Here is a 25,609-nt window from a genome sequence, read left to right as displayed (position 1 = left end):
TAGCATTCTCCATATTTTACTATTCTCCATACATTCCTAAGTTCAAAATAGAGAATATACGAAATTTCAGCGAATTTGTAGTAAGGTTACTACTTTTAGCAAATAAATTCTTCTGCATCGAAAAGAGTTTCGAAGTTTGGCAGGCCGAAGAATTTTTCTTGCACTTTGGGGATTCGAGAAAACGCTAGTTCTGCACTCCAGCATGGAACCCAGGGTCGGAAAAACACATTTCAAGGCAAACTTATCAAACTTCCTATTATAGACGCGAGAATGACAAAAATTTTATGTGCTGACATAATTTGTATTATCTGCTGACCAGGTATTTAACTTAGGCCCTACAGCGTCGTAGTTCTTATAATAAGTTCTAACACAGATTGAATCGACTCACTGAGAACTTTTTTTGGCATACTTTTGCTAAAATTTTCACCAAATGCAGGAAAGAAATCCTATTCAAGTCCGTCAATATTTTTTAAGTTTTTCCAACATTTTTAAATCATATAGTTTTTCAATATTTTTTTTTTCGAATTCAGAAATTTAAAAAAAAATTATGGTAGTTTTTCGCTATACAACAACTGACGCACAAAGATTACATTTAAAACTAAAATTCATATCAACGCTTATGGGTACATTCCTATTTTATTTTTTTACATTTTTTGTTTTTAACAAATTTTTCTTATTTTCTTTTTTAAACAATAAATAACACATGCCGATTTTGTTCGTTTACGTACATACACATACAACTACAGTTATAAGGACCACAATTTGGGTGTGTATATATAAAAATCCTTAGCAATTATACGAATCTAAATATACACAAACGTAGATTAGTTTAGCTAGATTTCCATATATCTACAATATTTTTTAGGTATACTCGTACCTACATACATATGTACATCAAAAGGTACACACATACATGTACACACATATATTTAGTTTGCGTACATATACATGTATGCATATAAAAATTCAATGGGATTTAAATTATTTCGCATAAAATTTTATGTAAACTCAAACATTGTTTTTTCTCGTTTTATCTTTTGACTACAATAACTTTTCATAATTAAAATATATCTACTTATTTAGTAAACGTAGACATTTGCCCACTGCAGTTTTTTATTTTTCATTCGCTTATTTATTTATTAACATTTTTCTGAATACTTATTCCAAAAAATTTTCAATTTTATTTTTACTAAGTCTTCATTAATATTTTCTAGTTTAATTTATCTATATCCTTTAGCTCTTAAGATTACTGTTATACTAGTTTACCTGTTTAGTTAAACAATTGCGATTTTTCGATATTAATTTTTATATTCTTTTATCTTGACATTAGCTACAATTAAGTGAGTACAAAAAATACTTTTATGTTCAAAATTTGGAATAGTTAGTTAAAAACACGAATAAAAAATAATTTTGAATTGTTAAATGATAAATGATAGGAATATATCGAGCCCTAACCGCCAAAATAACGTAAGCGACATTTTTTTCGAAATTTTCTGTTTGATGCAGAAATATTCCTAGAGCATCTAGATGCATTTCGGCATCAAAAAGAAAATTTTGAAAAAAATGTCGCTTACGTTATTTTGGCGGTTAGGGCCCGATATATATGTATAAGAAAAGTGAAATGTTTGCTATGAAGAATAGTCGGCGCACAGACTCAAAATTACATGGAGTTGTCTTTGCAGCCTTCTAGGGAAAGTAATATCGTAAAAGGACTGAACGACTGCTTAGACTACGTCGCACAGTGTCACGATCCTACATAAACTGCAGCCAAAAATAGTTAGCTTGGTCCGATTTCGATGTAGTTCGTTATACGCCCTTCATTTACTGTAGAAAGAAGAAATCTGATCTGATTTTAATGACATTTGGTGTGTAGGTTTATTTTATCTCAAATTGAAATTTGGAGGAGAATAGACTTCAGACACGCCTACCACATATAAAAATATTTGGAAAAAGTGATAAAGAAAACAAAAAATCATGAAGAAATTTTATTTATTTATTTTTATTGTTTTTTTTTGAATTCTGGACGACACTGAAAAATGCATTTAATTCGCAAAATGCTGGTCCATGCAGCAATTTTTTCTGTATATTGGACTACTTACTTGCCAAATCAAAATATGAAAAAAAATCGGAAATGATTTTTGGTATTTTTTTTGTTAGATGCGATGGAAAAATATATATATCAGAGATGTGCACTTATTTTTGACATTGTTAGATCAGAAATATTCCATATTTTAAAAGGTAAAAGAAAACTTTGACTAAGTGCTCTCTGGTTTTATTATGTTCCATTTCAAAATTTATGAAAAAATAACCCGATTTGTTGTGAATTAAAAGGGGGTTTAACACATACTAATTTAACAGCTTATAGCTCTTATAGTTTTCATTCTTTTTCCGTAAAATTTCAAATATTTCTTGGCTAGATCTTTGCCAATTAAACCCCTTACTCAGATTTCGTGGTTCGCAGCTTTGCATTTTTGTATTTTTGGCCACACTCATGACACTGTGCGTTATTCCTTAAACCTTAAAGAATAAAAATTCGACTCAAGCGACTTAATGATGGGTTAATATCTACTCATAAAAGATAGAAGGGAATGAAAAGAATTTGAAAAGCTTTATAAAGTGACTCTCATACAAGTTTTCTTTTTTAAAGCGTTTAAAATCTGTTTTAGGTATTCCTTATTTGAGTTTTATAGTTATTGTTTTTTTATCTATGGAAACTGAGTGTTGAATTGAAACCACATTTGTGGGTAATGGCGGCAGATCTAAGACAACCATAGTTAAAGCATTGTCGTATAAAATCTCAAATTAAAATAAAATTGCTGTATGCATGTTAGGTTGGTCCTTAAAATATCAAAATCATGGGGCACCCCTTTAATTTACCTTTGATTACCTACGAAATAAAACCATCCACGAAAATTTCAAAATCTCAAAATTAATTGCACGATTCGCTAACAGGTTTTAAATATTTTTTTTTAACTCGTAAAAAATCAACAAAATTTTTACTTTGACCAGTTATAACTCAGTGAGTTTGTTTATGTATTTATAAGAATAAGCTTCAATAATATGTCAAGTTCATCAAATTTCAAGTGAAAAGGGGTGCCGCTATACACAATTTAGTTGTTGATATTTTTAAGGGCCACCCCTAATGCATGTGTAGAAAAATGTATGTATATAAAAATGTAACCAACAAAAGGTTTGGTTCTTTTATTTTAAACTAGGACCGGTACTTAGCAGCATTTGAAAATCTTGCATCGGATTTTTACTGTTAAATTGCCAACCGCACTGCAAAATTTGTAAATATTGGGACCAAACTCTTTAATGTATGTATGTATGTATGCCTAGAAAAAATTTATTTACATACATACTTTTAATGGTTACCAACAATTAGCTAATCATTTGATTTTCTCGCTAAACGAACCTAACCTACAACATACAATTGCTGCATAAAAAAAAAATCAATAAATTTTTCTAATTTATTTAGCAAATCGCATACAATACACTAAATTTGTATTTTAATCTAAAAAGTATATTTATTTTAACCTATTATTAAATTTTAACGCAGAATTATATTGCGCGCAGTTGTTAAACTTTTTTCCACCTAAGCATACAATTTCATTAGCTGCTTTGTTAAAAATAGATACATATTTTTTACGAGTTGAAGCCGCTAATTTTTGCTGTTCGTCAATTTCTACAGCTTGTCTCAGTTTTTAATTCCTTGTTATTGTATGTACTCGTACTTTGTATATTTCGTTACTGGCTGTTTTATATACATACATATATGTATGTATATATCGCTTATTTATAACTTTTTAGAGCGCTTCAGTCGATGAACTACATGGTCCAATATAAGCAGCCGCTCCAGCCCCATCTGACGGTGTGCCCGGTGTTACCAAGCAGCCGCTGCCACTGCCACTGGCACCCGTACTCGCCGCCGCCATTGTTGTTGCGCCCATTGTTGTTGTCAGTGCAACACTGGTACCCACCGCTGCCTGTTTTATCGCTGTTAGCTTTGAAGAGGCTACACTTTCGGCCGCCATTTTATGTATTGTTGTCGCTAGATCGTCACTTTTTGGTGGATACTGTGGGTAGAGAATGGATAATGAATTCAGTTTAAGATTTGTAATTTTATTTGAAAACCAGTTTGGAAAATATTTGAAAAGAATAACTCTCTTAATTTCAACCAATGAATCGGCCCATAAATGAAAAGTTCCATAGAGTGTGCTCCGCTTAATTGGTTAGCAGGATAATTGAACAAAGCATTTTTTCATGCCCAGCAAAGGGGGAATACTTTATACAGTTTCTCCTTTATAAAATTAAGTATGTGTGTGCTTGATTTTGTATTTACGGTCCGAAACTACTTGAAAAGGTTTAGGTTAGATTAGGTTTGGGGGCCTCAAAGGCTTTCTTATGTAATTCACAGGCTGTCTATTGTGTTCTCACTTAATAATTTTTCGTTGAGAATTCAAAACATATTCCTGCCGCGCAGGGGTGCCAAACTAGAATTTTTGGTTCAAAGCCCTTATTTTTCAACCGATTTGATATTTTTTTTTTTGAATTAAATCTAATAAAATTCAGGAGAGTATTGTTGAGCCCGCTTTTTGAGTTTTGTTTGTTCATATTAGGTTATTTAGTGCACAGTGCAGAGAAAGTTGCAATTTGAAAAAAAAAACGTTTATCATATTTCTATAAATAATAAAACCAAGTTGAAAACAATTAAAGGGCTCCCCAAAACACAAAATATAATGGAAAAGTACTCGTTAAAGTTTAGCAACCAAATTCATAAAATATACAAAATACTTTAACTGCTTTTATAAATCGAAAAATTTTATGAAAACGTCACTTTTTATTTTTATTTTATTTTTTATGAAAGAGGCCATAAATTTATAAAAAAAAATCACCGAAATTTCAGTTTTAAGTTAAGTTTAAGTTTAAGTTAAGAATTTAAAAAAAATTTCGACCTTACTTTATATTTATAGTTCCATTGAAGAAACTTAACCATTTGAAACTTACACTAAAATTTTGCAAATAAGTTTAGCATTGACTACATACATTTTATTATTGTTTTTTATAAACATTTGATCTCTAATTTTATAAAATAAAATTGAACTGTTAAATTATAAAAGAAACTATTTTTTCATAATTGTTTACACAATTTAAATGATTTAGCGAGGTTCTAGCGATTTTTGTTTATAAATCTGGCGGGACGGCAAAAAAATAAATGGCAACACTGTTCTCAAATTAAATATGTGTTAAATAAAGGAGCGGACATCTCTTAAGCAAAACTCATTCTTATAATTGTGATTTTTTCCGTCGAATCACGTGAGCCTTTAGATGAGGGTTTAAGGCCATGAATAAATTGATTCATTTCTAAGCTATGCTTGATATGACCAATCTGGAAATTTACACTGGCTGTATAAAAATCATTAACCATTTTTCACATCCAATCCCTCCCACTCTCTCTCTCTCTCTCTCTCTCTCTCTCTCTCTCTCTCACCTCTTGCAACTCATCCACCGATGGTAGTAGTTCATCCATTGAATTTGGTGTCAATGGACTCGGCGTTGGCATACCGCTCAAACGACTGAGCGCCGATGATGCACCCATATGATGTTGCAATGTATCACCAATTACAATTTGCGGTTTATTTTGATTTAGATGTTGTTGTTGTTGTAGACGCGCCAAACGTAATTTCATCTCCTGACGGATCTCCTTCTGTTGAGCTTCCTTCTCGAAACGCATCATACTATAGCTACGCACGGACGAACTAGTACTATGAACCGACGCTAGACTTGGTCTTCGAGAACCTGTGTGTGTGTGTGTTAGCGCATGTACGAGTATGGATGGTAAAGAAAGGGAAGAAGTAGACAGATTATTTTACATGAAAAAGATACAAAAAAAGATTCACTCATAAAATACTTATTTATTTAAATTGGTTTTCATATTTATTATTAAGTATAGGATATTTGAAACGCAATTCGTTAGCATAAGTTTCGTATCACTAGTTGGGTTAGTTTGGAAAAAGCACATTTTGCCGATTGAAGTTTGAAAGTGGTTTACTATACTTCTTTGCACTAATTATGACTTTTATTTTTCTTATTGCTTACTAATGATGCAAAACTACTGCTTTTTAACGAATACATTTCAGGCTTAAGCTGTTTGTTGCTTTGAGGGCGCTGCGGCTAAATATGTGGGACAGTTAGTTAGTTAGTTAGAATTAGATAGTTTTGGGCGTACAAGCGTAGCGTGCAAGTCATTGCCAAATCAGCACTTTTTTGCATGATAAGTGTACGAAGAAAGCCGAATAAGGACAAGTACGATGCGAAAATTAAAGATTGGAAATTGTATACAGCTCATACATTTACAGAGAAAGTACATATGCAGTTAAGTTTTTTTTAGGTGGAAAGATAGTGGCGTAGAAAAAGCGCCAGTTATGGAAATTTGTAAGTGATTGTAACGCTAAAAACGCCATTAATTTTAAATAACTCGAATTTTAGGTTTTTTAAAATTTTGAGGGTTTGGGGAACAAAATTTTTTTTTTAATAATTAAAAAAAAATAATTTTTTTTCGCTTTTTGACTTATCTACACATATAAATTTCCATAAGCTTTAAGCGTTTTCGGGCATTAGCGACAGATTACTTGTTTGCTTGAGAAAGTAGCACAAATACAAGTACATTTCGACATACGTGTAAATAAAAAATTATTTGTTATAGAAAAAATTAGAAAATTAGCAGCAATTTAAGCAAGTAAATACACGCCTCTTAGCTAAACAAAATGCATTAAGAAACGAAAGTAAAAAAATAAATTTAAAAAAGTGTGCCAGTTTTAATGCATCGGTTTTTTTTTGAAAATTCACGCTAAAAGTAGACTCTCTTACAGGTAACGGAGATTAATAACATGCAAACATTTTGGATTATTTAGGAGTTTCGAAAAAGTTTGGAAATGTTCCTTGAAATACATTAGGTACTAAATCTTAGATTTCACTGCTAAAGAGCTGTATAATAATGAAAAGTTATCTAAATCGTAATCTCAACATCCATCTCAAACTTTATCTCAATCTTCATCTGATTCTCAATCTCAAACTAAACTTCAATCTCTGACTCAATCATCTTAAACTTCGTCTCACTTTTAACCTTAATCTTAAACTTAATCTCAAACTTAATCTTATTCATAGTTCTATCTTTAATCTTAATAGAAATCGTAATCGAATCTAATATAAGTCTTAATCTTAACATTAATCTTAATTTTAATCTTAATATTAATATTAATCCTAACCCCACTCCCAATCTTAATCTTCATCCCAACCTCAATCTCAATCACAATCTTTACCTTATTCTTAATCTTAACTGTAATCTTAATCGTAATCAAAGCCGTAATATAAATTTTAATCTTAAGCGTAATCTTAACCTTAATCGTAGTTTAATTCGTAATCTAAATCATAGTCTTAACCTAATCTTAATCTTAACCTTAATTTTAACCTTAATCTTAATAGTAATCTTAATCACATCCTCAATCTCAATTTTTTATTTTAATCTTAATCTTACCATTAATCTTAATCTTAACTTTAATCTTAATCATAATCGTAATATTAATCTTAATCTTTATTTTAATCTTAATCTTAATCTTACTCTTAACCTTAATCTTAATAGTAATTTATTCTTAATCTTAATTTTAATCCCAACCTCACCATCAATGCAAAACAAATCTTAATCTCAACCTTAATCTTAATTTAAATTTTATTCTTAATCTTTATCTTAATCTTAATCGTAATCTTAATATTAATCTTAAAAGAGTTTAAGTATTTTGATCTCTTTCCTTAATATTAATCTTAACTTAAATTTTATTCTAAATCGTTATCTTAATCTTATTCCCATAGAGTTGAAATATTTGATCTGAAAAAGAATAGTATTTAATCATTAAACGGCATCTGAAATTGGCCTAAATGAGTATGCTTATGTTTCATTATTTGAAAATTATTTTAAGATAGTCTACTTCTTGGCTAAAAACTAAAAACATATATAGTTAATAAAAAAAAATCTCTTTCAAATTTCGAGTCCCATTTTATCCGGCACACTTGGATACATAATTTTAAAACATACAACATCGCTTTATGTAAATTAAGCAAATATTTAAGATAAAAATATGTTCATATTCAGTGCGTTTTGAAAAACAAAAATTTAGAGCTCATGAATGCTAAATTTTCCAATGTATGAGGATTTTATTTTTTCAAATTTTGTCAATTTGCGATTAAACTAGCATTTTGCCTGTTTTGCTTTTATTGCCATCAATTTGACTTGGAATGGAATTAGCATGAAATTAATGGAAAAAGATGCCATGAAAAATATGCGCAAAGTTAAAAATAATGTAAATATTAAAAAGTACTAAATATTATTTATATGCGTTCATTCATTCATTTGCAGTGAAGAAATATAAATAAAATAATTTAAGAAATTAAATTGTTTAATACTTTGCTTGGTAGGAACATAGTCACCGCCATATTGCTTTTCTGTTACGAGTTACAACATTTTCGCGACATTTTGCAACGTTGTTTGTACTTTGCTTTTGCATTTGTGTTTCTAAAAAAAATATATGAATAACGCTTTTTTAACTTTTTAAATACAGTTAATTTTGTTTTTCAATTTCGTTTTTTTAATATCAGAAATGGAATATGACAAAGTATAAAACCTGAAGCGATGAACTTACGAGTACTTTTCAAGTGTAACAAAAGGCATTATTTAAATGTTATAGTACACACAAGTTTGACAGTCAAAATTAAGTACATACATACACATACATACATACATACGTACATACACTAAGAGACATATGCACTAAAAAACTAGAAACGGCGAAAAAATAAAACATTTGAATTTTTATTTTATCACAGGAAAATTCACCACTGCATTAAATTTTTATATTAATTTAAAATAAACGCAATTTTTTGTTGTAATTGTGTGATAAAGTTTGTAAAACCGTGTTATAAAATTTAAACAAGTTTTTTTATAAATGATAATTACTTTTTTTTTATACAACACAAAGTACATGTAACACCAATAAATCATCATATAAATATTTACTATTAATTACCAATAAATGTACATTAACAATACTGTAGTAATATTTTTTTAACTAATTTTTGCTCAGCTCATGACACACCTTAAATCTTTGAGTTTTTTTGAAAGTTGTTTTTAATGAATTTATGTATTGTATAATGCTGAATTTCCAGTAGGCATTAAATTACAGCATTTTTAATGACTATGTTGGGTATTCGAAAATACCCTCGCCATTACGTTTATAAAAATATTCTTTTTCCACATGGCATTTTTAAATGGCAAATATTTTTTGTCAATATAATGCCGAGAGGAAATTCGGCATTAGTCATAGGTAATAGAATTAGCATTATTTGTTGGACTTTTTTCGTGAAAGTGGGTGTTTGTTAGTAATTTCGTTGATAAGTGTGCAGCAATTTGGAATTCTTATATATTTTTATATACATACATAGTATATAATATATATGTATGTCAAATCGACCAATAGTTGCAATCGACCATTATTGATTTAGACGAATTTTGGTCAGAATCTTTATTTACAACGGAGTTCTGCCAAAGAAAAAAAATTATTTTCGAAAGTTAAATATTTCACAATTTCCCAGATTTTTCGAGTTAATTTTTTCAATGTCTTAAAACTCTTATATGTAGTTACAACAAGTAATTTTTCAGCAAAAAATAAAACTGACTTCAATTCTCATATGCAAATTTAAGAGTACCGTTAATTTCTTCGGTTAACATGGTCCAAAGTTATTCTGACGAATTGGTAGCATCCTCCCTCCTTTCCTTTTTTTGAAGTCGGTTAAAAATGCTTCTGGTCTCGCTTTAAAGCTGATTTTTGGAGTTATGTACATACATATATAAAAAAATAAAAAATAAAAATTAAAAATACAAAACAAAGAGACCCAAAGTTTTTGAAATTATAGATATTTTGTATTATTAGATATAAAAAAAAAACTTGCAAACTACCGGAAATTGTGAAATTTAGAAATTTGCATAACCTTCGAAAAATTAAATTGTTTTCTCTCGGCAGAATGCACTTTTTTGGCAAACTACAAATTAAAAATAAATTTAAATTAAAATGGTTTAACATGCCTTTATTTATAATTTGGAAATTGTTTTAGTTCGAAATTCATTTTAAAAAGAACACCTTAAAAATTTCAGAATAATAGAGGCATTGTATAACAAAAATTAATTTTTTTCCTTTGGCAGAATTTTGTTATATGGTAAAACACCAAAATTCATCAAATCAAAATTGGTCGATTTGACATAGATGGACCCATTTGTAATATCTCGTCAGTGCAAGTTAATCTGCAGTGTATTTATTTTTTTTATTTTCTTAACACTGCGACTTTGAGAGCTTAAACTTACTTTATCACTAAAGTTAGCTTAAGCTGGCACTTGGAAATTAGATTTTAAGTGTACATTAAATAATTAGGAATGCGAGGTTGCGTGAAACTACAGGTTGTTTAGAATAAAATGTATATAAATAAAAAAATAATAATATTTAAAAAGAAATAGTTAATGTGTTTTTCGACAACAGTGTCGGCTACTCTATATATGTACATATGTACAATATGGCCTATATGCGGATGGTTATGTCATCAGTGTTTGTGTAGAAGTAACTCCATAAAGACATCTAAGGTGACAGCACATTGCCATCGGCAGCGACAATCAAACTGCACTAAAAGCCATATCCTCGTGTGAGATCAATACCACGTGTATTATCTGAATTTTGTAGCGAGATTGAACACCCTGGGTGCAGACAACACTGTACAACGGACGGAGATCCCGGGCCACAAACATATACAAGGCAACAAAGAGATTGATAGAGTAGTAGAAGAAGGATTACAGGATCATACCATCAGGAAAGAGTTAAGACCAGAAAAGCGTCATCTCAGTAGAGTACATTGGGAGAACACGACTGACCAAGAGATCTAGGGCAACTAATCATTATCCAAAATACAAACCTTAGATTTATAACAGGTCTGCTAGGCAGTTATTGCAAGCCCCAGGGACATGTGAACACCCTCGGGGATAATTACAGATGACTCCTGCCGTTATTGCGATATGGCAGCAGAAACATTCGTTTGGAGTTCGATGCAGTTGCGAGAGGAAGATTAAAACACATGTAGGCCATAGGCTACGCACATTCACTCTTTGCCGCCTTCGGAGCCTCTAGAGTGGATCATAATTTATGGTCTGGGCACCACATGGCCAATTATTTGTAACAATTAGGTTTGAAACATGATTTTGTGTAATGATTCAATAGAATAGAAGTCTATCAATAATCATTATATGTGACCTGGTCTACGGAAAGGGGGCTTAGGTGTCAAAAAATCAATTTTCACTTTTTGGTTGATTCGGATGGAAGATGAGATGCTTTTTCACGTGGTGAAAAGCAGAAAATCCTAACTTGCTTAGAAGTGNTAGATGAACACCAGTTCACCTGAAATCTGCCGTGGGCTTGCTTTCAGCTCTTAACACTGATCGCATCCAGAAATTGTATTTACCTCATTTGTGTACCGAAACATAGCGGGATCGTGGATAAAGAAGTATCGGAAAGAAGTGAGAATCGTTATAGGCGTTCTTGCTGCCTACTACAGGATTATGAAACAGAACAGGAAACGACTGAGTATATAATGTGCCCATGTAAATGCCTTAAGCTTATACTTTTCTGCCTAGCATCACCGTACCTAGCAGAATAAAATTCAGCCATGGGACCTCGCGACGTTACTTAACGATACGTGGATCAAAGAAGACCTGTAACCAAATAGAGGTTGGTTACGATAGGTACTCCTTGATCGCGGTAACTATTTACGTTCCTTCTCTAAATATCATTCTAATCAAATGTCTTTCGAGTAAATTTCGAGAGCTTTCTTTGTGTGTTATCCTTACAAAAAATAAACCCTACATTATAGGGCAAATAAGGCAGTTTATTACTATTGCAATTGAGTAGTGTTGTTGACGGCAAGTGTACGGGGGTTTGTGTGTTTTGTGCCGGTAGTATATGTGTATGTATATGTAAATGTGTCTGTATTTCAATAAATAAAGAGAGAGAGAGAGTTAGAGTACAATATATCGAGTGACCAATATAGCGAGAAAGACACAGAGAGACAGTGACAGTGACAGTGAAAGATTTGAGAGAAAGATAGCGTATGTTTACCGCAAATCTAGGCGTTTCACTGGCCGGTGTCGGCAATGCACCAATTTGCAGGTGATTATGATCTAAACTATTTAACTCATCATCGTCATCGGTTCTATAATTATCAATTCCATTAATGCCCAACAATGTTCTAATTCTATCGTTATTTTTCGTTTTTGCCGGCGACAGCTCAAGACTTAGCAAATGACGCTGATGGTTCAACTGCTTCTGCAGGTGACGCGTCATTGACAACGTACTGTCGCAGCTGCGACTGCCGCTGCCGCCGGTTGTGCCACCACCACCACCGCCCGAGCCATTCTCATCCAGATTGTCGCGCGAATTCGCGCTGCAGCCAGCGCCCGAAGTTTGACGCGACGTTGTGGTGCGCAATGCTGTCTCTTTCGCGAGCTCCGTCAAATGACACGATATAAGCAATATGGCGGCCGATCTAGCCGCACCTGTACGTGATGTAGAGACGAGTATGCCTTTCGTACCGCTACTTCCGCCACCACCATGCCCACCACCGTGGCCGCCGGCAATTGTAGCACCACCGGATGAAGCACGTCGATTGCCATAGGAACCGATTGAGCCGCTCGAACGGAGACTAGAACGCGATGATGGACGACCCGATTGTACTGTCAATGGTATACCTGGAATCGGTTAAGGCATATCAGATTCAAAAGTAGACAATAGTGACGAGTGAGTTAAATGGTAAATCGATGGAATTGGGAGGTTCTAGATTCTAGAACATAAATTGGACAATACAAAGGAAGCAGGGAAGTCTTTGTGTGAATTATGATGTGATACAGAGGTAAGTATTTTAGCATTTTAAGGTGTATTAAATATTGAACAATGTTTATATTTTTTTAAACTACCAAAGTTGCAATCGATTTCTGGGCATACCTGTTTCACTTGAGTACATAATGGGTGGCGGTAGATTAGCATCGCCAAAGTTTCGCGGGCGAGGATACTTCGTTTTACTGAACAGATGTAATACCATACAGATGAGTCCGGCTAGCACTGCGATGCCCGTTGAGACACCCAATAGTGTAGGCAAATCAGAGCTTAGCTCCTTTAAGTCTGTAAATACAAGTAACAATCTATAAATTGGTCTTATTTTAATCTTGTAGATTTTATAAATTTGTGATAATTTATCTGGAATGATAATACATATAACGCTGGGCATCAGGAAGCCGCTTCTTCAAGAGTGGCGGGATTGTTCACAGGTGGAATTTGCAAGACTCCTGCTCTGCTTTGGAACCTCAATCAAGAACTTGCGCTCNCTCTAGATTCTAGAACATAAATTGGACAATACAAAGGAAGGAGGGAAGTGTTTGTGTGAATTATGATGTGATACAGAGGTAAGTATTTTAGCATTTTAAGGTGTATTAAATATTGAACAATGTTTATATTTTTTTAAACTACCAAAGTTGCAATCGATTTCTGGGCATACCTGTTTCACTTGAGTACATAATGGGTGGCGGTAGATTAGCATCGCCAAAGTTTCGCGGGCGAGGATACTTCGTTTTACTGAACAGATGTAATACCATACAGATGAGTCCGGCTAGCACTGCGATGCCCGTTGAGACACCCAATAGTGTAGGCAAATCAGAGCTTAGCTCCTTTAAGTCTGTAAATACAAGTAACAATCTATAAATTGGTCTTATTTTAATCTTGTAGATTTTATAAATTTGTGATAATTTATCTGGAATGATAATACATATAACGCTGGGCATCAGGAAGCCGCTTCTTCAAGAGTGGCGGGATTGTTCACAGGTGGAATTTGCAAGACTCCTGCTCTGCTTTGGAACCTCAATAAAGAACTTGCGCTCACAGCATCGGAGAAACGGCTTCAGATTTGAGAGCAAATCCTACAGGACACACTCAGCAATTCTTCTGGTAGGCGATTGGCTGACATTAGCAGGAATAGAGCACCAGAAGACTGAGGCAGTCCTGATCAACAGCAGGAAGTTACGAGACGAGGCGTAGCGTGATGTGGTGTGGCGCGCTGGTCGCGCGGGGTACGCGGGGCGCGCGAATGCGGGCCGCCGCGAAGCTAAGCAAATTTAATGTTTGAAAGAGCAATAATGTCAATGGATTTTATTTCGCTTTTGAAAAGGAAATAATGTCAATTGACTTTATTTCGTACCAGGGTGGGAAATAAAGTCAATTGACCTTATTTCGGTTGATCTTATTACCTGTCACCATTCAGAAGCTTCAACAAATTTTAACCGCTCTTCCGATAAGATTATAGTTAGACTGACAGGGCCATCGAAAAGGCGGTCACCCAGAAAACTGAAGCCTATTCTACAAAGGGCATGGGCATGATCAAATGAACTCTAGAATCTAAACCTTAAATTTCCTATAAAAAATCTTACTTTTGGGGAAAAATTATACTAGCCTTGAGCTACCATAGAGTACATTAATGCACTTACTAAGCGTATAGCCAAGTTTCCACTAGGCATTGAAATTACAAAAAATGTTTGCCCCTTAACCTTGCGGAAACGAACTTAGTGACTATTTTTATGAACGTAATGACACGGGTATTTTTTATACCCAACATTTAAATAAAACAAATTTGTGATCAGTGACGTCCAGTGGAAATCCGACATTATTAACTCACCTTTNAAAATATTTGCCCCTTAACCTTGCGGAAACGAACTTAGTGACTATTTTTATGAACGTAATGGCACGGGTATTTTTTATACCCAACATTTAAATAAAACAAATTTGTGATCAGTGACGTCCAGTGGAAATCCGACATTATTAACTCACCTTTCGTACAAAAAACGCGACGAGTTGGCTTTGTGTGACTTACAGAATGGAAACCATGTGCGCACTGACACATAGCATTGTGTCGCACCTGAACACAAAGGGAATTTTCATCGTTATACATACAAGTTTCATCGTAGAAACACTGCTCGCCCAGTTTTTTAGCTGTAACATAAATTTTTGGAGCAATTAGCGGAAGTTACATACATACATAAAGACACACGTGTGCATATCGACGCCTAAGTGGAAGATCGACCTATCTCAGAACACTTTTCAAGCACGTCCTATCTCAGAATTTGGTTCAAAAACGCCCTATATCAACTGAAAACATATTGAAAATATGTTGAGATATGTATGGCGTTTTTGAATCGATCTTCCACTCAGATGTCGATATGTATAAATTTCAGTTCCGAAATCCTTCAACTTACGCTTGTCGCAACCTTTGGTNAACCTATCTCAGAACACTTTTCAAGCACGTCCTATCTCAGAATTTGGTTCAAAAACGCCCTATATCAACTGAAAATATATTGAAAATATGTTGAGATATGTATAGCGTTTTTGAATCGATCTTCCACTCAGATGTCGATATGTGTAAATTTCAGTTCCGAAATCCTTCAACTTACGCTTGTCGCAACCTTTGGTTAGTCCAAGCTGTACTGGGTAATTTTTTTCACAGCCGCAGGTTTTTGTCTCCTTATCACACGTGACATGCAATAATGTAGTTTCGCATGTCATGTCACTAAAACAGGGAGCACCGATGTATTTGCCTTTTGCTGAAATAAAAATATTACAATCACATGTACTTATGTATACTAATAGATATTTTAAGTCATACAGCAAATAAGTGTACATACATATGTACAAGTATTATTTTTAAATAAATATAGTCTTCTTATCGAGCATAGCCAAGAATGAATGATCTATGCAAAACTGTTCAAACAAAAGCTAGTGAATGGCAACCCTATAACTCACTTGTAGATTTTTCCTCGACGCTATATGAACTAGGAAATCAGATGAATAGGTTAGGTTAGGTTATTGTGGCAGACCCCGAGGGACTCACTTAGACATTAATTAGATTGTCCATTAGGTTACAACATTATACAAACTTTTTTTTTTAACGGTAAATACACGTTCTCTGTGTTAAACTAAGAGAGCGCTAGGTGCTCAAAACGAAGTTTCGCAAGTAGCTCATGACCAATTTCGGAGAGCTTGTCGGGAGTGTTGATAAAATGCGCACCGAGGTGATCAAACCTCAGTCTAGCTAATGCCGGGCAGCTGAGATAATTCCAGCTCGTCTTCTAAATAACTTCGGCAGTAGTGATGCGTGACGAGTCATACCGCGCGGTTTCCTAAAGGACAGTGTCCTATCTGTGCACCTGTAAGTATGGATAACTGGTGCTTAGCCAGCTGGAAAAGCGTACCTGAGCGACTGCGGTCAACAAGCGGCCAAAAGGACCTTACAACTTTGCATGTCGGGGTTTTCGCCCAGCGCTTGCTGAGACGACTGTGAGCCCATCTGTCTAGCAGCAGGCCGCNTCTGAGCGACCAAAAGGACCTTACAACTTTGCATGTCGGGGTTTTCGTCCAGCGCTTGCTGAGACGACTGTGAGCCCATCTGTCTAGCAGCAGGCCGCAGGTTCCCAACGGAACTCCTATGCCCTCCCTATCCGAGGTGATGGCCTCGAGGGTGCCCTTCCTAGCCAAATCATTAGCCCTGCATTTCCAGTAGTGTCACTGTTTCCTGGGACCTAAATTGGTTTCATTTGGAAGAATTCTAAAGCGGTTGAGAGAGAGTTCAGGCATTCCCCGACCACTTTCGATCATACCAGTAGCGATCCCAGCGCCCCGATTGCCGCTTGGCTATCAGAGTAGATATTTACCCTCCTAGTCGGCAAAACATTGGTTCGTAGCCAATCGGCTGCCTCTCTGCATAGATCCGGCAGTCTGAACGTAAGATTTATTGCAAGTTGCTGACAGTAGACACCTCCTCCAACTCTTCCGTTCAGCTTCGATCCTTCTGTGAAGATGTTTATTGGACCTCTACTCCAAAAACTGTCGTTATCCCATTCGCCCCTTGGAGGGATGTACGTGGAAAAGGATCCATTTGGGGCCAGCCTCGGAACACTCCGATCCATTTCTTCTGGCAGAAAGTCGAAGCTTTTGAGAATTATTGAGTGCGCATACGTAGTGTAATCGCTGAGCGAACCACCGCCGCTCTGCCCGCAATGTCAACATGTGCGACACTGAACATAGCATTTAGCGACAGAGTAGGAGTGGTCCGGAGCGCTCCGTTGATTACAACGAGGGCCGCCCTTTTCGCGAGCTCTAACATGATTAGCGAATACCACCAGACAATAGCTATGGAATTCTTTCAGCATTAAAGAGCCACTGATGCCCTTTTTACTGGCTCCTCATTATTTGGCTTCCATGATAACTTCCCCTTCAAGAAATTGACCCTGTCAGAGAGAGCCAGTGAAACACTTTCTGTTGAGGGAAGTTGGGCATGAGTCACTTTGTACCTCCTGGTAAATAGTACGAACTCCATCTTTCAATGATTTGTAGCAAGCAGACCGATATGTGACCAATTTTAAGCACCCTTGCATAAGATCATACAGAGAGTCCAAGAACTTTCCTCTAACAATGAGTGTCACATAATCCGTGTAGGCAATAACCTGGCATCCTCTCCTTTCTTACTTCTCCAGGACATCGTTTATCACGACTATCTAGAGAAAGTATGGAAGGTACCTTTGTTCACTTTGCGCTGGATAGAGGCATTGCTCCATTCCGTTGTGACAGTTCACTCGTGCAGGGCTTAATCAGGGCTCTTATGGCTTCCGGACCGCTGCTGTGTCTTCTAAACTCAATTTAACCTCTCAGAAAGGCGCTAGTCATTACATATATGCAACATTTACTCTGGCGAGGTAGCGGATGAATTAGCTAGGGAGGCAGGGCCTAAACCATTATTTGCAGCGGTAGGAGCAAAAACGATGAAATAAGAGTTAAAAACGAGTTAGTAGGAAGCAGAAAATAACGCTGGTGCATGGGTATTAATCTCATTTCGCGCGTGAAGTAGAAAAAATCGTATACAAATCGAAAACAAAAATAAATATTCTTCAAATATAAGAGTTTCTTACTCACCAGATCTATTATTTATTAAAGCCTCGTATTCATCAAATTCGTCGTCATGATAAGCGGAATCATCCTCATCATCAGGCACATGAGCGGTATCGCGCTTTGCAACGCGTTGTATATACGTTAGATCTTTTGCGAACGCGTCCACCACAAAATGCAGCGGTGGTGGCGGCGGCGGTGGCTCCGCTTCGGCTAATAATGAAACATTGGGGCTACTATGCGCAATAGCAGCTGTCAAGTTGATGACAGGTAATGGTAACGTAGCAGATGTTGATGCTGTTGTGGATGCTATCGAATCTTGCACGCTACTATCAATCAACATTACGCTTTCAATAGGAGTAGCGATTGGTGTCAAGGACGCCGCCACCGCCGCCGTTGCTGCTATTGGCGCTTTATCTTCGTCGCTGTCACTTATGTTATTGTTATGTGTCGCATTAGCAATGGCTGTCGCCGCCACAGAGGCGCGCATCATTGCACCACAATAGATGAAAAATACGAGCGTCAAATAGAAAAGACTACGCTTATCTAGGCCGCTGCCACCACCAGCAAAGCTTGTTCCGTTTCCGGCGACAGTGCCAATCGTATTGAAGAGACCGCAACTATAGACACCTCCCGCGGCAGCGGCTGCAGCAGCAGATATAACACTTTGTTGACGAGTGCCACTTCGTAGGCATGCCGCTCGCAAAACTCTGTTGCTAAGCTGCGATTTTCGTGTAAGGCTTATATGGTTGCGGCTTAATCCTATAGCGGTCATTGCAGCTATACGCCGCTGTCGTGTGCTATGATGATGTGGCATATAGTCGTTGCCACTATTGTCGTCGGCGCCACCGTCGCTGTTGACTTCATCGTAGGTAGTCACGCACGCATACGCGTCACGCATATTGTACGTGGCAACGGTAGCAGAATTCGCTACGAGTGCATACAAAGCGGAAAAGCGGAAATAGTCGACAGTAGGCGTTAGCTGTGGTTGTTGTTGTATTGTTCCTTTAGTGGCTGCATTTCGCACATAATACTGTTGCTGGCTTGGAGTTGGTTCTTGTCGATGCTTTGATTGTTGTTCAGAATTTTCGTTGTTTCTCGTAATTGTGCTGTGACTGTAGTTCTTGAGTGTTGCACTTCTGGTACGGTGTGTCAGAGTATAGTTCTTGGTCGTTGCTACTGTTTCGGATACTTCTTGGAGTTTAGCTTGAAAATTTCGACTAATTTTGTTGTTACCGACGTATTTTTCCACAAGTTTTTCCATTGCTCGTTTGGTGAACTTTTGGACTTATGGAGTTTTCTTTTTGGTTGGTTTGTTTTTTTGTTTGGAAGACAATTACGGTTTTTTTTTGCGTTGTGATAGTAACCTTAAATTTTTTGTTTTAAATTAGTTGGTCTCTCATTTAGAGTTTTTGCGTTTAATTGAATTGAATTTAATTTAATTTACTTAATTTCTGTATTTATAGGTAGATGTGTATGTTTGAAGGAATTTATACAAGTTTGCCTTTGTTCTTTTTTAGTTTAATTTATAACAGTCCTTTAAAGTACGCCATTGTACTTTTATTTCCATTGGCAATCGAAACCATTGCAATTTATTTACTTTTATCTGAGACATACTGCACTTGCTTAACAAAAAAACGAGACTGTACTCTGAAAGTATATAAAAAACATAACTTTTAATTAATTGTTTATTAAACAATATCAGACAAGAGAGGCGATTATTAAGAGTATTGTATTAACATAAGCACGCAGGTATTTATAATGGAAATTATCCAAAATATTATCGAGCTGTATAGTAGGGTTGTCCTTAAATTATCAACATAATGGGGCACCCCTTTATTTTGTTCTATTTTCGTAAAAATAATAAATAAAAACTTTTACGAAAAGTTCCAGGTTAAAAAAAAAGGTCGGGTCGATATCAGGGTTTGAAAAAATTTATTTTTTAAAATTGCAAATATTTTAAAAATTTTGACTTTGATCAACTATGACTCAGCGAGTTTTTAAATTTATATGAGTAAGTTAATGCCTGCACAACTAATTAATACACTGGTGGGGTCTACGAAATAGTGTTCACATATTTTAAAAGCCGGTTGTCTTTATTCCAAAAGCCATAACATATTAACCCCAAGGACCTTAGGCCCACCAGCATTTCTCCTTTGCTCTTACGACACCTGAAAATATTATTATTACAATCGTCTACTGTCTGATGGCCAACAGGAATAGCGAAAGAGTAAATCTATCTACTGCGAACACCGCACTTCGTAGCTTGGTCGCTTATATAGAGAAGTCCCTCAGCGTTAAGGACTTCTGTCTCGTAGCTATCTTGGATAATAAAGCCGCGTCCAACAACGTACTTCTGGAGGCTATTACTGGTGCACCTTATACCTCCTAGTGACCATCTAGTCACTAAGTTGAAGTGCCACTGAGTTAAGTCCCAGAAGGTACCCAAAAATTTGCTCGTCACTAAACATGGTATATTATCCGCATAGGCAATCACTCGACACGTACTACTCGCCAATTCCTGAAGAAGGTTGTTTACGATCACGATTCAGAGAAAAGGCGATAAGCCATCACCCAGGGGTGCGCTCCTGTTTACCACACGCTGGATGGTGACCCACTTCGCCGCGAAAACTCTGCCATTGGTTATGCAGTGTATGAGCCTATGAAGGTCCGCTTCGACCCTAAGCTTTCTCAGGGATGTGAGTATTGCCCCGATAGTACATTGTTAAAGACCCCCTAAATATCGAGGAAATCTTTATGTATGAATGCTTCCTCAATCGACGTCACAATTGTGTGCAAGCTCCCGAGAGGCAATAGTTAGGAACCTCCAGAACTGTAATCAAAAACGAGAAGAGGCTGATTGGTCTGAAATCCCCGGGACAGACATGAGATATTTTTCCAGCTTTCGGTGTAAACTTCACCCAGACTACTTTCCAAGCCCTGGGGATTTTTGTTCCTGATGCAACAGGGACGAACTGAACCCTTCTGTTTCTTCGGCATCGAGTCCAATCCAAGATTCTTATGTTGCCCACATCAAGGTACATTATTATTAGAACATTAGAACAAAAACATTTACTTTTATTTTGTTACGTTTCATTCTTACCTCGTACATTGTGTACGTAGCGAAAGCGACTACCTGTAAGTGTACATTTATCCGCCAAAGTCGTTTGATAAAGTGATAAACTTGGTTAAATAGATTTTCATACAAAGTTTGACAGTTCATTTATCAAAATGATAAATTTATCACTTTATCAAGTTTATCAAGAGTTCATCACTTTTGATGAAGACCCCTAATGAGTTGCCCCTTTTTGTTATCTAAGTACTTTCTCCTGAGTTAAGCAAACATTATAAAGGCAGATTTTAATCGCTTTTTTTGGAGATTTACATGAAAATACATTTTACCATTGAAGAGCTTTTGTTGAAAAAAGTAAAAATATTTGACAGTTTAGAGATCAAATAATTAAAACAAATCAAAACAGCTGCTCTGCTATTACCTACTACCTGTTTATTATGCCCTCCCCTACGTCATGTACAATTGTCAACCGAGGACAAATATTAAGAGTACAGCTCCACAACAAGCTTTTCAGGCGTTCAGCGTTTTTTAGGCTTTCCGCAATAGCTGAATTGTGTAGCTGAAAGCCTGAAAAGAACCAAACGCTTGAAAAGCTTGCTGCGGAAATGTACTTTTATTTCTCTGTACAGTGATTTTCATCGCAAAATTAATACAATTCTCTAATTCATCTATCAAACCTCTTACGTACGGCCCCGTTATTATAAAGAGTACGAAAATTAAACGGCAACACTCACTCACACAAAAGCGCACGTTCAGTGACCGTCAGCTGATTGCATTTAAATATATCCGCAACGGCGTCAAAATGCATTTTCTTGATGCAAATTTTTCGTCTAGCAACGATTAGAATTGGAATTGTAAATAAAGTGAAATTGTAAAATATGAACTAATTTAATTGCATTTAGGGCAATGGTACGAATTCGTGGAGAACGGTGTGCCATTTCTTCTGACGGCCATTTATTAGATGGCGAAGGTGTAGTTATCAGCAATCCGAAACTTTTGGAATTCGCGCGCAAGCGTAAAGTGGACTTTCGGAAGGAAAGTCTAGTTTGTGCCAAATGTGCTATAAGTCTTGAAAACATTTATGAATACAAAATAAGATGCGCTATTGAAAAGAAAAATCAACTCAAATCACTTGCAATATCATCTTCCTCATCGCTGGACGATTTCGATCGCTTGGTTTACCGTACACCGCGCACCAAACATTTGCGTGACATTGTGAAAGAGAATGCACCCTTTCAACTGCGGGGACCATCCCAGGATATCATCAATGTTGGGGAAGAGAAAGAGAATCGAGACAATAACATTAGAGGAGAAGACTTAGCAGCTTCAGCATCACTGATTGTTAGTGATGATAGCAGTGTAGTTTTGGAACCAACGAATGCACCGATATCGCTAGCTACTTATGAAGTCCTCCCAATGAGTAGAGATAGTTCGCAAAATTCTTCACTAGATGTAAGACCATCGACAAGCGAAACGGCAGCTGCCGCGCGCGCAGCCAAACAAAACGATAAGCACACAGAAACAATTGCATGGCGGAAACCGGTGGAGCCAGTGAAGCGTAAAAGAGTACACTTTGAAAATTACCAGTCGGCAGCACTTCAGTCGGGGCATATAACGGCAGCAAGCACCGACGAAGACGATGAAGATGACAATGATGATTTCACGCCAAGCTTGAATGCTCTTAATGGTACACGTTTACCACATGTGCAGCCAATACCGAAACGAAGGCAGTTCCAACACGTCATACCAACGGTGCAGGATATCTATATGCAAGGCATCACTGGAGGTTAGAAATAAGAGTAGGTACAAGTAGAATAATTACTTAAATGTTTGTTTTTATTTGCAAAAATGTTTCAATAATAGGCAAATTTAAAATTATTGGATATCGTGTTCTTTAAGTTTAGTTGTTTATTTCCGATTAAGTACTAACAGTTTCATGGTATACAAATTTAATTGTCGCTATATTCAATGTATTCGATGTATTCAAATATTTTTATGTATTTACTATGTATTTATTAATATAAAAATTTATAAGAAAATAAAGCAAAATTTATAGTTAAAACGCTGACAAAACTAAATACCTATATCGATACCACTAATCAATGATGATATTTTTGTCGTTCATTGAATGGAAATTTTAACAATGGAACAGTGCAAAAAATAGTGTAAAATGCATTTGTCTATCATACTAAAGTTTGTCACCAGACTATTGTTCTCCGTTTAAGCTGGCAGCTTTTTGAGCAGTTAACAAAAGATGAAAAATTACGTTTTTTGCCAATTTTTGGCATTTTTCCGATTTTTCGATTAGCATAGTTTGTTGGCACTCAAGCCTTTTTTAATGCAAAATTTTTCTTTTTAATATTTACCGTTTTTTATAAAAAAAATGTTATGAATGTATACAAATACGAGTATTTTATGTACTTATATTCAGATAGACGTAAGCTTGTATATTAAAAATGGTAAAACAAAATTGTAATTATTAGTAAAAACTGAGTAAAGCCAAGAGAAGTGTACCGTGAAAACGCTGTCACGGATTATTGAAATGAGCATAGATGTGCATAGATGCTTATAATTCAATCGGTCATTTCAAAAATCACACATGTCAAATTTTTTTCCAACATACTTTTTTGCAGTAAACGCTTCGTTCCTATTCAAATAACACCGCGTAATAGAGGTTAATTTCTTAAACAACATAAGTCAGTGACTTCCCAGTCGGAAAAGTAGTGATGTATTACATGCGTGATAAATAATATAATGTATTTCTTATAAGTTCTCGCTAATATTACTGCTAACTTTGTAATTAGAATTCTAATGTATTCAAAAAGTTCCAAACGTTTCATATTAAAACACATTCATTTCTCGATACTAGGTAATGCAAAACTGAATGCCCCACTTTTCTTAGGACATCGCCCTGGCGAAAAAAATGCCTTTTGCGAATGTGAAAAGGGTTGTTTTACTGATTATTCTTTCGATTACTATACATTACATTTTCCCACTGGGTTAAGTAGATTTTTCTTGCACTTCTAGATTACAAAAAAAACACAAAAAAGGGTTTAGGGTGTAGGGTTAAACCGGGCTTGAGCCCAGGCCATGTGGAATGGTTGCGCACACTGCTACCACTACAACACGGCGACCGTCAAATACTTATTTAACTTAGGGTTTAATAAATACAATGCGACATCTCCTGATGATGGCGGACGCTATCAATAGCATTTCAGCCAATGCATATCAAAAGGGGCTGAGCTCGTTTTATCTGGTATCATGCCATGAATGGTTGTTGTTGTTGTTTTAGCGGCTATAACAACCCCGCCCTGATCGGTTAATAACTCAGTCGTTGTCATCAAGTTCCACTAACGGCAGCCCTAAGAAGCGTGCAGCATCAATGTGGTCGGTCCACAGGGACAAAAGCGTTAGGGTTGTTGGGTTTTCCGGGCATACGAAGAGATGCTTCGAGTCACGAGGTGTCTCTCCGCATGCGTTTAGTCTGCTCAGGTATGAGTTTAACCTGCTGCAGTAGCCAGAGCGAAGGGCTATTGTGGTTCTTGTCTCCCGAGGCAGATGAAGCTCCGTCTCGTCTATGTCCGGTGGTTGTGCGCCTAGAACGGCATTCATAGGTCTGGAGTCTACATAACTCGAGACTGACTACCTGTGAATGCCATTCAGGGCCTGCCGATATGCTGACGGGTCCAGAGGTTTTTTAATGAACCTCTGGACTTCGTCCGTTAGTTCGTAGAGATGCCTCCTGACGAGCCTGGGCGAGGGCTTTCCTGCAAGCAGCTGCCCATTCGGGTGACCACGTCTATCGCTCCCGACAAGGAACTGCTTGCAGAGCATGGTGTTATGCTCCTTGACCGGGAGCAATATCGCCTCGTCGTGTAGATGGTGTTGGGGCGACATCAGAAGGCATCCAGTCGCTGTCCGTAGTGCGGTGTTTTGAGTTGTCTGTAGCTTCATCCACTGCGTCCAACTAGTCTCCGGCGACCACACTGGTGCTGCGTAGTTTAAAACCGTCCGGCCTATTGCCTTGTATGTTGCCAGCAACGTTTCTTTGTCTTTGCCCTAAGTGCTGCCGGTCAGCGACTTTGAGGACCTAGTTGCGGCTCTGTACTTTGTTGACAATAGCGGTTGCGTGCGCAGAGAAGGAGAGCAGACTGTCGAAGGTTACTCCGAGTATTTTGGGGTTATTCACCGTCGAAATTAGTGTATCATCCACGTGAATTCCCAGCGGTAGCCTGACCTCCTTGGTCCAGGTGGTGAACATGGTTCCTCCACCATTGTCTCGCTCGCGATCTCGACGGTGCACGTTGTATCCGGCGCAATTCACCAAGGTTCAATTGCCGTGCAACTTCGTCTCTTGGACCGCAGCTATTAATATTGCATGCCTTCCCATAAAGACAGTTATCTCCTCGATCTTGCTCTGGAGTCCATTACAATTAAATTGTAGCACCTTTGTGTGCCTTGGGAGACC

At 36.4% G+C, this 25,609-nt stretch overlaps 2 protein-coding genes across 2 annotated transcripts; one reads left to right on the top strand and one right to left on the bottom strand.

The window, feature by feature from the left end:
- Nucleotides 1-2,969: 2,969 nt before the first annotated feature.
- Nucleotides 2,970-19,563, bottom strand: LOC108368821 (uncharacterized). Its single transcript, XM_017623736.1, has 7 exons — nt 18,096-19,563; nt 15,581-15,730; nt 14,961-15,122; nt 13,639-13,815; nt 12,644-12,835; nt 5,492-5,799; nt 2,970-4,076 (listed from the first exon to the last, which is right to left on the bottom strand). Exons 1-7 carry the CDS (start codon nt 19,330-19,332, stop codon nt 3,807-3,809), a joined length of 2,496 nt encoding a protein of 831 aa, XP_017479225.1. The 5' UTR covers nt 19,333-19,563; the 3' UTR covers nt 2,970-3,806.
- A 2,347-nt stretch (nt 19,564-21,910) lies between these two features.
- Nucleotides 21,911-23,112, top strand: LOC108368820 (uncharacterized). The gene is made up of 2 exons (XM_017623735.1): nt 21,911-21,995; nt 22,044-23,112. The coding sequence occupies exon 2, from the start codon at nt 22,048-22,050 to the stop codon at nt 22,930-22,932; it is 885 nt and encodes a 294-aa protein (XP_017479224.1). The 5' UTR covers nt 21,911-21,995; nt 22,044-22,047; the 3' UTR covers nt 22,933-23,112.
- The last annotated feature ends 2,497 nt before the right edge of the window (nt 23,113-25,609 follow it).

The sequence above is a fragment of the Rhagoletis zephyria genome, unplaced genomic scaffold, assembly GCF_001687245.7.
Source record: "Rhagoletis zephyria isolate East Lansing unplaced genomic scaffold, Rhagoletis_zephyria_1.1 Rzeph_scaffold_03343, whole genome shotgun sequence".
In the NCBI taxonomy this organism is placed as follows: domain Eukaryota; kingdom Metazoa; phylum Arthropoda; class Insecta; order Diptera; family Tephritidae; genus Rhagoletis; species Rhagoletis zephyria.
The sequence above is the reverse complement of the archived record's forward strand: the minus strand, read 5'-3'. Positions and strand labels throughout refer to the sequence as shown.